Genomic DNA, 12,580 nt, shown 5'->3' with positions numbered 1-12,580 from the left:
ATTCTTTCTGGAGTGAAGTGTAATCTCAGCGTTGTTTTCATTTGCATCTCTCGAATGACCAGTGATATTGAACATTTTTTCATGTATTTATTTGCTATTTCTACTTCTTTGTTGGGGAAATGTCTGTTCATTTCAGATGCCCATTTTCGGATTGGGTCTTTAAATTTGGGAGGTCTGATCTTTTTAAGTTCTTTATAGATTCAAGATAGTAGACTTTTGTCTGAGGAAGAGCAGGTGAAGATTTTTTTCCATATTGTGGGTTGTCTCTTCACACTGCTGGTGGTTTCTCTTGCTGTGCAGAAGCCTTTTAATAAGAAGAGATGCCACATGTTGATTGTTTGTGCTAGTTCACAGGCAACTGAGGTTTTGTTCATAAAATCTTTTCCTACACCGATGTCTTCAAGGGTTTTACCTAACCTCTGTTCCCACTCGTTCAGAGTTTCTATTTTAATATTTAGATCTTTAATCCATTTTGATTTTAGTTTAGTGCATGGTGAGAGATACAGGTCTAGTTTTAATCTTTCGCAAGTTGAAGCCCAATTTTTCCGGCAATATTTATTAAAGAGGCTATCTTTCCTCCAGTGAGGGTGTTTGGCTCCTTTATCGAAGATGAGATGGCTGAGTGTGTCTGGAGTTCTTTCTGCATCTTCTAATCTGTTCCACTGGTCCTCAGGTCTGTTTCTTTGCCAGTACCATGCTGTTTTTATCACAGTAGCTTTGTAGTATAATTGCAGGTTGGGGATTATGATACCCCCTGCCATGTCTCTGTTACCTAGAATTGCTTTTGCTATTCTGGGTCTCTTCTTGTTCCAAATGAATTTTTGGATTGTTTTCTCAAGGTCCATGAAGTATGCTGCTAGGATCTTAATTGGAATTGCATTAAATCTATATAGCAGTTTTGGAAGTATGGCCATTTTCACTATATTAATCCTTCCTACCCAGGAGCAGGGGATGTCTGTCCATTTCCTGATACATCTTCAATCTCTCTTTTCAGAGTGCTATAGTTTTCAGAGAAGAGGTCTTTGATTTCTTCTGTTAGGTTGATTCCTAAGTATTTCAGTTTTTTGGATGCTATTGTGAAAGGAATTATTTGCCCCATTTCTCTCTCAGTGAGTCTGTCATTTGTGTAGAGGAAAGCTATTGATTTTTGTGTGTTGACCTTATAACCAGCTACTTGACTGCATTTGGTTATTAAGTCTAGAAGACTTCTGGTGGAGTTCTTGGGGTCTTCTATATAGAATATTATGTCATCTGCAAATAATGATAATTTGACTTCTTCATGTCCTATCTTTATTCCTTTTATTTCTTTCTCTTGTGTAATTGTCATGGCTAATGTTTCCAGAACTATATTGAACAAGAGTGGTGATAGTGGACATCCTTGTCTTGTTCCTGATTTTAGTGTGAAGGATTTCAGTTTGTGACCATTTAGTATGATATTGGCTGTTGGTTTTTCATAGATGGCTTTTATCAGATTGAAGTAGAGACCATCTATTCCAATTTTTTGTAGGGTTTTTATCATAAATGCATGTTGGATTTTGTCAAATGCTTTTTCTGTGTCTATGGAGATAATCATATGGTTTTTGTCCTTGGCTCTATTGATATAGTGTATTACATTGATTGATTTTTGTATATTGAACCATCCCTGGATTCCTGGGATGAATCCCAGTTGATCAGGGTGTATGATCTTCTTGATGATCTTCTGCATTCTGTTTGCCATTATCTTGTTGAGGATTTTTGCATCTATGTTCATTAGTGAGATTGGCCTATAGTTCTCCTTTTCATTTGGGTCTTTCTCTGCTTTGAGGATCAAGGTAATGCTTGCTTCCAGGAATGAATTTGGGAGTATTGCTTCCCTTCCAATTTCATTGAAGAATTTAAACAGTAGTGGCAGCAGTTCCTCTCTAAATGTCCTGTAGAATTCAGCAGTGAAGCCATCAGGGCCCAGGCCTTTCTTAGTTGATAAGTTTTTAATTCCATTTTCAATTTCATTGATTGATATTGGGTTGTTCAGAATTTTTAGGTCTTCTTCATTCAACTTTGGTAATTCATATGTATCTAGGAATCTGTCTATTTCTTCTGTGTTGTCCATCTTATTGGCATATAGGTTCTGGAAGTAGGTCTTGATGATCCTCTGGATTTCTGCTGGGTCTGTTGTAATTTCATCCTTTTCATTCCTAATTGCGTGGATTTGGGCCTTTTCTTTCCTTTTTCTGACAAGTTTGGGTAAGGGTTTGTCAATTTTGTTGATTCTTTTAAAGAACCAACTCTTGGCTTCATTGATTTTTTTTGTGTTGCTCTCTTAGTCTCCATTGCATTGATTTCTGCCCTGATCTTTATAATTTCCTCCTTTCTATGGGCTTTGAGTTTGTCCTGCTCTTCTTTTTCTAGAAGCTTGAGGTTCAGCATCAGGTTGTTTAATTGGGGTCACTCTATTTTCACAATATGAGTATTCACTGCTATGAATTTCCCTCATAAGACTGCTTACATTGTGTCCCATAGATTCCAATATTTTGTATTGTCATTGTCATTTAATTGAAGGAACCGTCTGATTTCTTCTTTAATTTCCTCTGTGACCCATTGGTTATTCAGAAGTTTGTTGTTCAATTTCCACATATTTATGAAATTTTTTGAGTTTCTTTTGCTATGGATCTCCAATTTCATCACACTATGGTCTGATAATATATAGGGGATAACTTCAATTCCTTTGCACTTACTTAAACATGTTCTATGTGTGAGTATGTGGTCTATTTTGGAGAATGACCCATGTGCAGCTGAGAAGAATGTGTATTCCAATTTTGTGGGGTGGAAGACTCTGCAAACATCTGTTAAGTTCATTTGTTCAAGAGTTCGATTGAGTTCTAGTATTTCATTACTTATTTTTTGTCTAGTTGATCTATCTATTTGTGACAGTGGGGTGTTGAGGTCCCCCACTACAATTGTATTAGTGCATATATGGCTTTTCATGTCCATTAGTATTTGTTTTATATAGTTTGGCACACTAGTGTTTGGTGCATAGATATTTATGATTGTCATCTCTTCCTGTTGGTTTGTTCCCTTTTACAAGGATGTAGTGTCCTTCTTCTCTCTTAATCAGTGTTGGTTTGAAATCTACTTGATCTGCAAAGAGGATAGCTATTCCTGCTTTTTTTCGGGTTCCTGTCACATGGAGTATTGTTTTCCACCCTTTAACTTTCAGTCTATGAGTTTCCTTTTGAATTAAGTGTGTTTCTTGTATGCAGCATATTGTTGGATTTTGCTTCTTGACCCATTCTGCCAGTCTATTTCTTTTGATTGGTGAATTGAGACCATTAACGTTGATGGTTATAACTGAAATGTATTAACTTGTCATTGCCATGACTTTTTCTTTTTTTTGGGTTCTCCCCCTTTCCATTTAATTTCTTGTCATGCCAGATGGGTTCATTCTGCTTTGCTTCCTGGGGTTGTGATCCTCAATGTCTGTTCCTAGGATATTGTGTAAAATTCTTTGGAGTGCTGGTTTGGTATTCACGAAGTTCCTAAGGTGCTCTTTGTCATGAAAGTATCTTATTTCTCCATCCATTTTGAAAGATAGTTTTGCAAGGTACATCAATGTAGGTTGGAGGCTGTTTTCTTTTAGGGCTTGGAATATGTCACTCCAAGCTCTTCTTGCCTTCATGGTTTGTGTTGAGAAGTCTGCTGTGATTCTGATGGGCTTTCCTTTGTATGTGATTTGTTTCTTTTATCTAACTGCTTGTAGAACTTTGTTCTTCTGTTGAGTTTCTGGAATCTTAACAATTATATGCCTACGTGTAGTTTTATTTTTTATCAAGACTATTTGGAGTCCTATATGCCTCACTTATCTGTATGTCAAGTTCTTTTCCCCTGCTTGGGAAGTTTTCTGCCATTATTTCTGTGAAGAGATTTTTTATGTCATCTGCACTCTCTCCTCTATCTTCATTGAGCTCAGTCAGTCTTATGTTATTCTTGTTTGCATCATCTAGCAGCTGCTGGATTGATTTCTCATCTTCCCTTATAATTTTGAAGCAATTTTTCTTTTCCTGGTCACTAATTGCAATCTTATCTTCTATATCTGAAATTCTGTCCTCACCTTGGCTCCTTCTGCTGTGTAGACTTTCAATGGAGTTTTTCATGTCCTGGAAATCTCTTTGCATCTGTTTTATGGATTCCATTTGTTTCTTATGTTGAGATTCCATCATGTTCCTGAGCTCCTCTCTAGATTTATTAATCATGTCTTGCACTAGGGGCACAATTTCTCCTGTTATCTGAGAAATTATTTCTGATTTCATTTTTTTCCAGATCCCCTTTTGTTGCCAGTTCAGTGGCAACCAGGTGGTTGAGTATCAGAGTGTTCCATCTCATTTCCCTTTGGGATTGCTGTAGGTGATCTGGAAGTCTGGTTTTTTGACTTATTTATGTGTTTTCTCATTTCGACTGTGGGGTGGGGCTGTTGGCACCTGCACGGATTACCTCCTCTGAGCTGAGTGAGGTGGGACAGGGGCCGGGAGCAGCAGTAGGGATGGTGGCCCAAAAGCCCTTTCCTGTGGGCTGGGAGCAGTGGGAGGGATGGTGGCCGGGAAGCCCCTTCCTCTGGGCCAGGAGTGGCGGAACAGAAGGTGGCCCAAAAGCCCTTTCCTGTGGGCTGGGAGCAGCGGGAGGGATGGTGGCCAGGAAACCCCTTCCTCTGGACAAGGAGCAGTGGGATGGTGGCTCAGAAGCCCCTACCTCTGGACCAGGAGCAGCGGGACTCAGTACCATGGTCTGGTGGTCCAGTGTCCTCTGCGTCTTTGTAGTGTGGAACCAGGTGGCTGCCTGTCTGCAGCAGGCTGATTTAGCATGTTCCCCAGCAGCAATTTATTGTCTCACAGTTCTGGAGGCTGGAGGTCCAAGATCATGTGCAGCAGGTTGGGTTCTTCTGAGGCCTGTCTCTCTTCAGCTGACAGCAGCTGACTTCTCCCTGTTTTCTCAGGTAGTCCTCCTCTGTGTCAGTCTGTGTCCTGTTCTTCTCTTCTTATAACACAATGTACCAGTTGTGCTGAATGAGGACCCATCCTAATGATCTCATTTTAACTAAATTATCTCTTTAAAAGTCCTATTTCCAAACATGATCACCTTCTAATATTCTAGGGGTTAGGACCTCAACATGTGAATTTGGAGGAAGCATAATTCAGCCTATCACAGACTACATGTTCATCATTTGGGTCTAAGCCTTTGTCTGGGTCTGGAAAGTCAAGAAAGATAAAGAGTGATTCAATGTTGCTAATTGAGTTACTGCTTTTATTAAAACTGCACAGGTTTAAAAAAGTAATCACATTTTTTTATGGCAAATATCTGACACTCCATCTGCCTTTTAGACTGGGTTAACTATACATGGCCTTGCAAAGAGATTTCTTTCATCTAAATAAAGTTAACTGGTGTAAGATTGGATTTGAAAGGAAGAAGAAAACCATCTTGTATTTAAAGTACTACTTCAAGGTTGAAGATAGGTCACTTGAATAGCTGGGTTTTGTGTCTTCCTTTGGCAGTAAACCATCCATTTCCTAACCATCACCATCCTGCACAATTTTACATTTTCTTTCTCAAAGATTCTGCTTTAAAATATTGATTTCTTTTAAATGTTTCAAACAAGATTTTGTAGAGCTGCTAACTGCTTTCATAGTTTTATGCTTTTTATTGACTGTTTTAAACTTGATATTTATGCCTTAAGGCATATTACTAAGAAGAGCATCATTTCATAAATTGAAGTAAGAAAAAGATAAGGGGTAGATGATCAGAGAAATCAGATCCTGAGTCACTGGAGTGAGGATGCCTCTATTCCTGTAGCAATTTATTTCTCCAAAGGATAAGCATCTAATCTGAGCTGTACCTTTGAAATCTGTATTTTTCTCCATGAGACAATTCTTTCCTCTTCCATTGCTTCTCTGCAGCCTAAAACTGTATTTGCCAGATAGTCTCTGGGTACATCTCCCCATAGATACACCTATAAAGGTTACCTCCATGTCCTCTGCAAAACCTGCAAAACCTGCCCTCCCGCACAGAGCAGATCTGGAGTCATCATCACTAGGTAACCTGTCAACATAGTATCATTTCATCCTGAATGTAAGAGCATTTTCAGATGTATGCATTCACTCTAGTAAAGAGCAATGGAGAAACAGAGTTTTAAGACAAATGGAAAAATCCAAGCTTTTTCACTATCCATTGTAAAACAACTTTCTGCACGGTTACTAAAAACAAAGGATTAATGCAGTGAAATATGTAACACCAAAAAACTGGCAAGAATCAATTTTTTTCTCCATTGTTTTCGTTATGGTAAAAGATACACAAAATAAAATTTACCATCTTAACCATTTTAAGCACACATTTCAGTAGTATCAAATATATTCATAACGTTGAGTGGCCATCACCTCCATCCATTTCCAGATCACTTTTCATAATGTAAAACAGAAATTCAATACACATGAAACAAAACACCCCATTACCTCCTCCCTATAGTCCTGGTAACAACCAAGAATCGACATGCTTTAAAAAGGGGCAATGAGTAAGCAAATCATGGTATATATAACTGCATCTTATATTGTACAGAAATTAAAAATAAAAAATTATAAATAATTTAAATGATGAAGGAAACTACTTTTGATGGAATATTAGGTATAAATGAGAGCTATAAAAGTGAAATGCCTTATCTTTTTGTAAAAATTATATGGGGAAAACATATATTTCTATATGTTCCTAAGTTTATACATGTGGTTGTAATGACTTTTATTGTTATAAAACTCAGGGGTTTTTTTAGAAAAGTACTCTCCTCCATATTTCACTCCTTTTAAATAATCACTTGGCAGGAGAGGTACCTGCATATCATTGCTACAGCTTTGATGCATTTTGGAAGGAAAAGCAATCAATCTTGTGCAGGCTCTGGAGAGGGGGAGAGATTGATGGCGCTGGCACAGGCAGGGCATCTGTTGGCATGTTTCATCATCTTACAGCAGCCATAGAACACACCCAGGGACAAGCTTTAAAAGCCCAAAGTTAGGAGGGAAATTTGAAAGTCACACAACTGATCAAATTACATGATCCAAGTCATTGCAGAGCAAATGTTTAGAAGTGATTTCCAGAAGTGGCACAGAAAATGACCAAGCTGTGACTCAGTGAGTTTAAATGTGTGTTATAGGGATCTGACCACATGGCCCCAAAGATCTATATTATTACTAATAACCAAATGCTGATTACTCTTGACATCAACAGGAAAATTCTGGGAATTGCCAGCTCAATGTACAAAGCAAGTGGGAAAGAGAGGAAGCTGGTATCTTTCTTTTATTAAGAGCAGTAATCCATCCCCCACTCCCATGACTCAACTCCTTCCCCTCCCAGCCATCTCCTCCCAGCCTCCATTCTCAATAACCTCCTGTTCCTCCTACTCATTTTCCTCCCTGAACCTGGATCTTCGCTCCTGCTCCCAAGGAACAAATCAATTATAACCACACATATTTATATCCTTAGATGGTGAGGTTGGTGTTTCCATATAGAGAGGGCTTTGAAGATCAATAACTAAATCTCAGGACCCAAAATAGCATCCATTCTCCATCTTGCAGAATTTGGGGCCTGGGGTACTTTATTAATTCAGGGCCATGTAGAGCTTTACTAAATGCAGAACAAAATCAAAGTAATACCTGAGACAAGGACTTTGAGAGAACAATTCATATAATTTTCCTTTCTATTAGAATTACAAAGGTTGGCAGTAGAATATCCATTTGTGACAGACGGAAGATGTGTTATAAACTATGATGTCTGGTACAGGTCTTTCACATGACAAAGTCCACGATCTAAAGTTCTGTTAGCTGGACAAGCGTACCTCTATGACAATCATTAAAAGAAGTTAAGAACAGAAACTTCAGATCCAGAGTTGACCCGTGATGAGTTAGCTATTAACCATGATGTAGAAAGTTTTTTGTCCTCTAGAATCTGAAACATTGTATTATATAAATATGACCTCTAATTCTTTTCCTTCTTTCATACCACTGACACTTTTTTTAGTTAAAAGGACCTATACTAGCTTGCTAGACTCCAAAGTACTTCTTTCTGACCTTCAAAATGCTATATGGTCCAATATTCTCTCTCTCTCTCTCTCTCTCTCTCTCTCTCTCTCTCTATTATTTTCTCTAACAAATTGACTTTGGCATAAAGTTGATATCAATCACCATGTTCTCCTGTTATTCTGAGAACTTACACATCGTTGGTAAAGATTACTAAAGAATTATTAAACACATGTATTACATACTTCATACAACAATTCTTCATCATTGTTGGTTAGATTTTCTGTTGTATTAATTCAGTTTGTGACTAAACAAAATAAAATGCAAACATATCACAAGTTGGCCAGCAATCACATTTTATAGTTGGATGCATTTTGCTGACCACTCTTGAAGTCACAAATATATATTACCTTGGTGAAGTCAGATTTCCTCTCTGTAACACCAGACTGGAGATTTCTAAGGGAAATTTGATCTTTTGTGCTGTAATGGTTGTCCTGTAATCCTAGACAAAAGGAGATAATATTGCTACTTTTAGTACATGAAAGGATAAAATGGAATATATAACTTTAACTTTATTATAAAATTTAATATCCCCTATTCATGTTATACTACCCAATAGTGAATTCAGTGTATTTCAACCAATGATAAAAACCTTTTATTTTCCCTTGTTTATTCAACCCCACTCCATTTATATTGAGTCCATTATTATTTAGTTTATGAGGCTTCAAGATTCTTTCTTCCATACAGTTGTTTATGTCCCTTAGAATCAGTAATAATTGAACAAATACAGCCTTATCATGTTCTCCTGTATCTTCAGTTTACACTTAGCAAAAGAGAAAATCATATCTATGGATTTCGCAGCACAAACACAGTTGAGAAAAGTGGAAATACAAGACAGACTTTCATCCAGTCTCTTAATACAAGTATTACTGGAGGGCAATGGAAGACACGGATACTGATATTAAAACTGTTTTAGAATATCTGAGGTTAATTTGAGATAATATTATAAGACACTATGTATATAATCCTTAATATGGGCCTTTTCATGAGTACTGGCCACAAGGGCAGCTAAGAATAATGTCAGGTCTAAGAGCACACAATGATGGATATGCCTACAGAAATACCTAGCCTAAATTTCCTCATTCACTAAAGCTGCCTTACACTGAGCCCTAAGTAGATTGCTCTCAAGGGAAAAGCATTCTTGGATGTGAGCTGGGAGACTTTCAAAGTCTGCCCGGGGCCTTAGACAGAACTGAGATCACCTTAGCTGTAGGCTTTCAGCACCAACAACCCCAAAGTTCTTTCACAGTGACCTTATCAGGCTACTCATGCGAGTGACTAAAACAGGGTGAGCATGTCGGGGAGGAGTCCAAGCAAGCCAAGCCAGATGCCCAGACTTTGCAGCCCAAGGTAACAATCTTGCTCCCCTATTTGCCCCCAAATTCTGGGGAAAGTGATCTTTCGAGAGACTACCACAAATGGTCCCCCAACTGCTGGTGCTGGTGATGAGAAAGAAGAGATTTCAGAAAGTGACTGTCTAAATCAGAGCCTACATTGGAATGATTCAAAATTTTAGATATAATTTAAAGAATTTTACGGAGCAAATGATATCCTACAGTATTTTCAAGTTTGGCAGATTTACAAAGGGGTCAGAATGTGGCTGAGAGAATTTTAAGGGCCGTCAATAACTGGTCCAAAGTATAGCTCTGTCTCAGATTGTCCTCAGGTGACAATGATCCTCCATTGGCGCTAACCTGATGTGTGGCTATGGTTCAATCTATGACTGTGACTGAGTGACAGGGATGGTTATCTGAGATAATGTGCACGGATTACTTTTTGTGAAGCACAAATATAAGACCTGAAAGGTCTCATGGATTTCTGTGCAGAGTTGATGCATCATGATGAACTGACAATAAAGCTGATGAAGAGAGAAATGAGCTGGCTCTACCTGTGTGGCATTGTACTTAAGAACTTTAGAAGCAACCCAGCCATTGGACCCAGATAGGTCTGGGTCTGATCCAGCTCAGCCCTAGGCTGACTTGTAGTAGCTCATACCCTCTCTGAGGTTCTTCATCTATAAAATGCAGACAATAGCACCTCTTCAAAGCTGCTATTGTTGCCCTCAATGCACTGAGGAAATCATATGTAAAGCCCTTGGGGGTTCTTAGTTTATAAATGGTACCAGTTGCAGTTGTTAACATGCATGCATTCCTCCCAAGGTCCAAGTGATCACTAATCCTGTGGCTTCAGTAGCCCCAAAACCACTGGAAAAGGACCACACAGTCCCAGAGCCTGAACCTCAGCTCTGGCTATACAAATGGTTTCAGGCAAGTTACGCACTGTCCTCCTATTTCTCACTGTGAAATCTGTGAAATGGAGATAATAATAGTGTCTATTCAGTAGGTTACTGAAAAAGATTAAGTGATGCAACTAACTAGCCCTTAGTGTGATGCCAGGAACACAACACCATGCAATAAATACTAGCTATTGGGAAGTGTCTCATCTCTAGCAGGAAAGAGAGAGAACTGCCATGGTTAGGTGAGCAGGGGCTATGTGTAGGTTTCCTGTGGCGGCTGTAACAAAGGACCACAATACAAGTGCATCATTCTATAGTTCTGGGAGAGTCTAACATGGGTCTCACTGGGCTAAAATCAACGTGTCAGCAAGGTTGCATTCATTTACAAAGTTTCTAAGGGAGAATTCTTTTCCTAGCCTCTCCCAGCTTCTAGAGACCACTAGCATTCCCCAGCTCGAGGCCCTGCAATACTCCAGCCTCTGCATCCACCATCACATCCTCTTCTCTGGACTCTGCCCTCCTGCTTAATGGGACCCTTGGATTAGAATGGGCCCACCTGGATAATCCAGGGTAATCCCATCCCAAGGTTAGTGGCTCGATCATATCTGCCCTTTTGCCATATAAATCCACATATTCATAGGTTCCTGGGATTAGGACAAGGACATCTTTGGGGATATTATTATTTTATCCACCACAGACTAGATTCCATGAAACATAGGGCCTTTTAAATAATGAATATGAAGTCTATGTAATACTGAATACTATGGAAAAACATTTACAGTGCAACATTTATCAAAAGCAAGGAATTTAAAGGCTATGAACCACATGAAGGTAACGTTAGAGAAAGTGTGGAGGAAGTCTACAAAAGCAGTCAGGTAGTAACCACACTAAGAAATCACCCTGGTTACAGGAATTGGCTAAGCATGTGCAGGCCCTAAGCTAATGTAGGATATAAGGCCTTGTCTTTGGGACTGAGAGCCTGAGTTCAAACTCTAGCTGTGTGGCATGGCATAATTTATTTAGCCTCATTGATTCTGGTTTCCCTATGAATGAAATCAGAGTAAGAAAATGACACTATGCTCTTCTCAGTTTCTCTACTGAGGGGCCACCACATGCCCCTGATGTTAGGAAGGCATTGTAAATAGTTCAAAGCTTCTTCATTTCTGAAAATTATTCTTCCTGTTGGGTCACAGCCAATGTGACTATTATTGACACAAAAGTCCCAGACACCTCTGTTATTCGTGCTGTAGTACAGAGCATAAACTGAAGGTGGGACTGTACCTCAGACATCCTCCTGGCTTGGCTCTTCCTCTTTCCTCTCTTGCCCATGGGTCCTTTCCTGAAAAGGACCCCCACTGCCACATGCTCTCAATTCCCGTCTCGGGCTCTGCTTCTTGAAGAACAACTAGAGCTGGTACTGCCTCCCGGTGCTGCCTTACAGCAGGGCTCTCAAAAAGTTGTCAGAGAGCAGCACCAACATCATAGAAGAATGTGAGAGAAACCCATATTCTTGGGTCCCAACAACTAATCCAAAAACTTACTGAGTGAGGACCCTGGGTAGTGCTAGGCCATCTACACTTAGCCTTCTGAGATGTTTAGGAAAGCTCAAGTTCAGCACACCTGCTGACCTTAGACCAACACACCCCTTTACATATGGGGAGTCTGAAGGCCCAGAAAGGAATCATATAGCTTTGATTCCAAAACCACCCCAAGACTTCTAGATAACCATACCTAGTCTATTGTCATGGGGATCAAAATAAGACTTCAGTTAGAACAAAACTGTCATAAAAGCCAGCATGATGACTTTTGTTTTGAAAGCCCACTCATTTCGGGTGCCACTGTCATTGCTAATTCCCAAGGTGCTTGAGTTGGGTGTCCATCTCTCTGGCCCTCTATGCCTGCAGAGTGGGTCTTCTTACTAATATACAAAGAGGTTTCTCTCCTAAAACGCTTGGAAGGATTGTCCTTTTGTCTCCAGTGGCCAGAACCACACACCCAAAGTCATTCTGCCTTTGAGCTCCATCCCAGAGACACATAGAACAATGGAACCCAGCTGGGCAGGAATTTGTGCAGCCCTCAGGACATGCTAGGTCCTGGGCTAAGAGGCAAAGTGGGAGAGATGTTCTCTCTTTCCAGGAACTCTAAGACAAAGTCACATCTTTGTGGTCTCCAGCCTCAAAAGGCCTCCAAGAACTCTTCCAGCTGAGGGCATCCAGAAATTAGCAGGTAAGGGGAAGGACCTTAAAATGACCTTGTC

The 12,580-nt window shown here is 39.5% G+C and overlaps 1 protein-coding gene across 11 annotated transcripts in view; it reads right to left on the bottom strand.

The window, feature by feature from the left end:
• The window catches only part of CUNH10orf90 (chromosome unknown C10orf90 homolog), a 265,804-nt gene that overhangs the window by 103,996 nt on the left and 149,228 nt on the right, over positions 1-12,580 (bottom strand). For all 11 annotated transcript variants that reach the window (XR_015440433.1, XM_087185154.1, XM_087185153.1 and 8 more), the window contains one exon: positions 8,438-8,529. Coding sequence is in view for 9 of the 11 variants with exons in the window: in XM_087185154.1 (XP_087041280.1) it covers positions 8,438-8,529 (92 nt within the window). In the remaining 2 variants the exon portion in view is untranslated. The remainder of the gene's footprint in view (positions 1-8,437; positions 8,530-12,580) is intronic.

The sequence above is a fragment of the Heterocephalus glaber genome, unplaced genomic scaffold (genome assembly GCF_053883595.1).
Source record: "Heterocephalus glaber isolate CG9 unplaced genomic scaffold, H.glaber_assembly_v1.0 deba00001497, whole genome shotgun sequence".
Taxonomy (NCBI): Eukaryota; Metazoa; Chordata; class Mammalia; order Rodentia; family Bathyergidae; genus Heterocephalus; species Heterocephalus glaber.
This window is presented reverse-complemented; position numbering and strand designations above follow the sequence as displayed.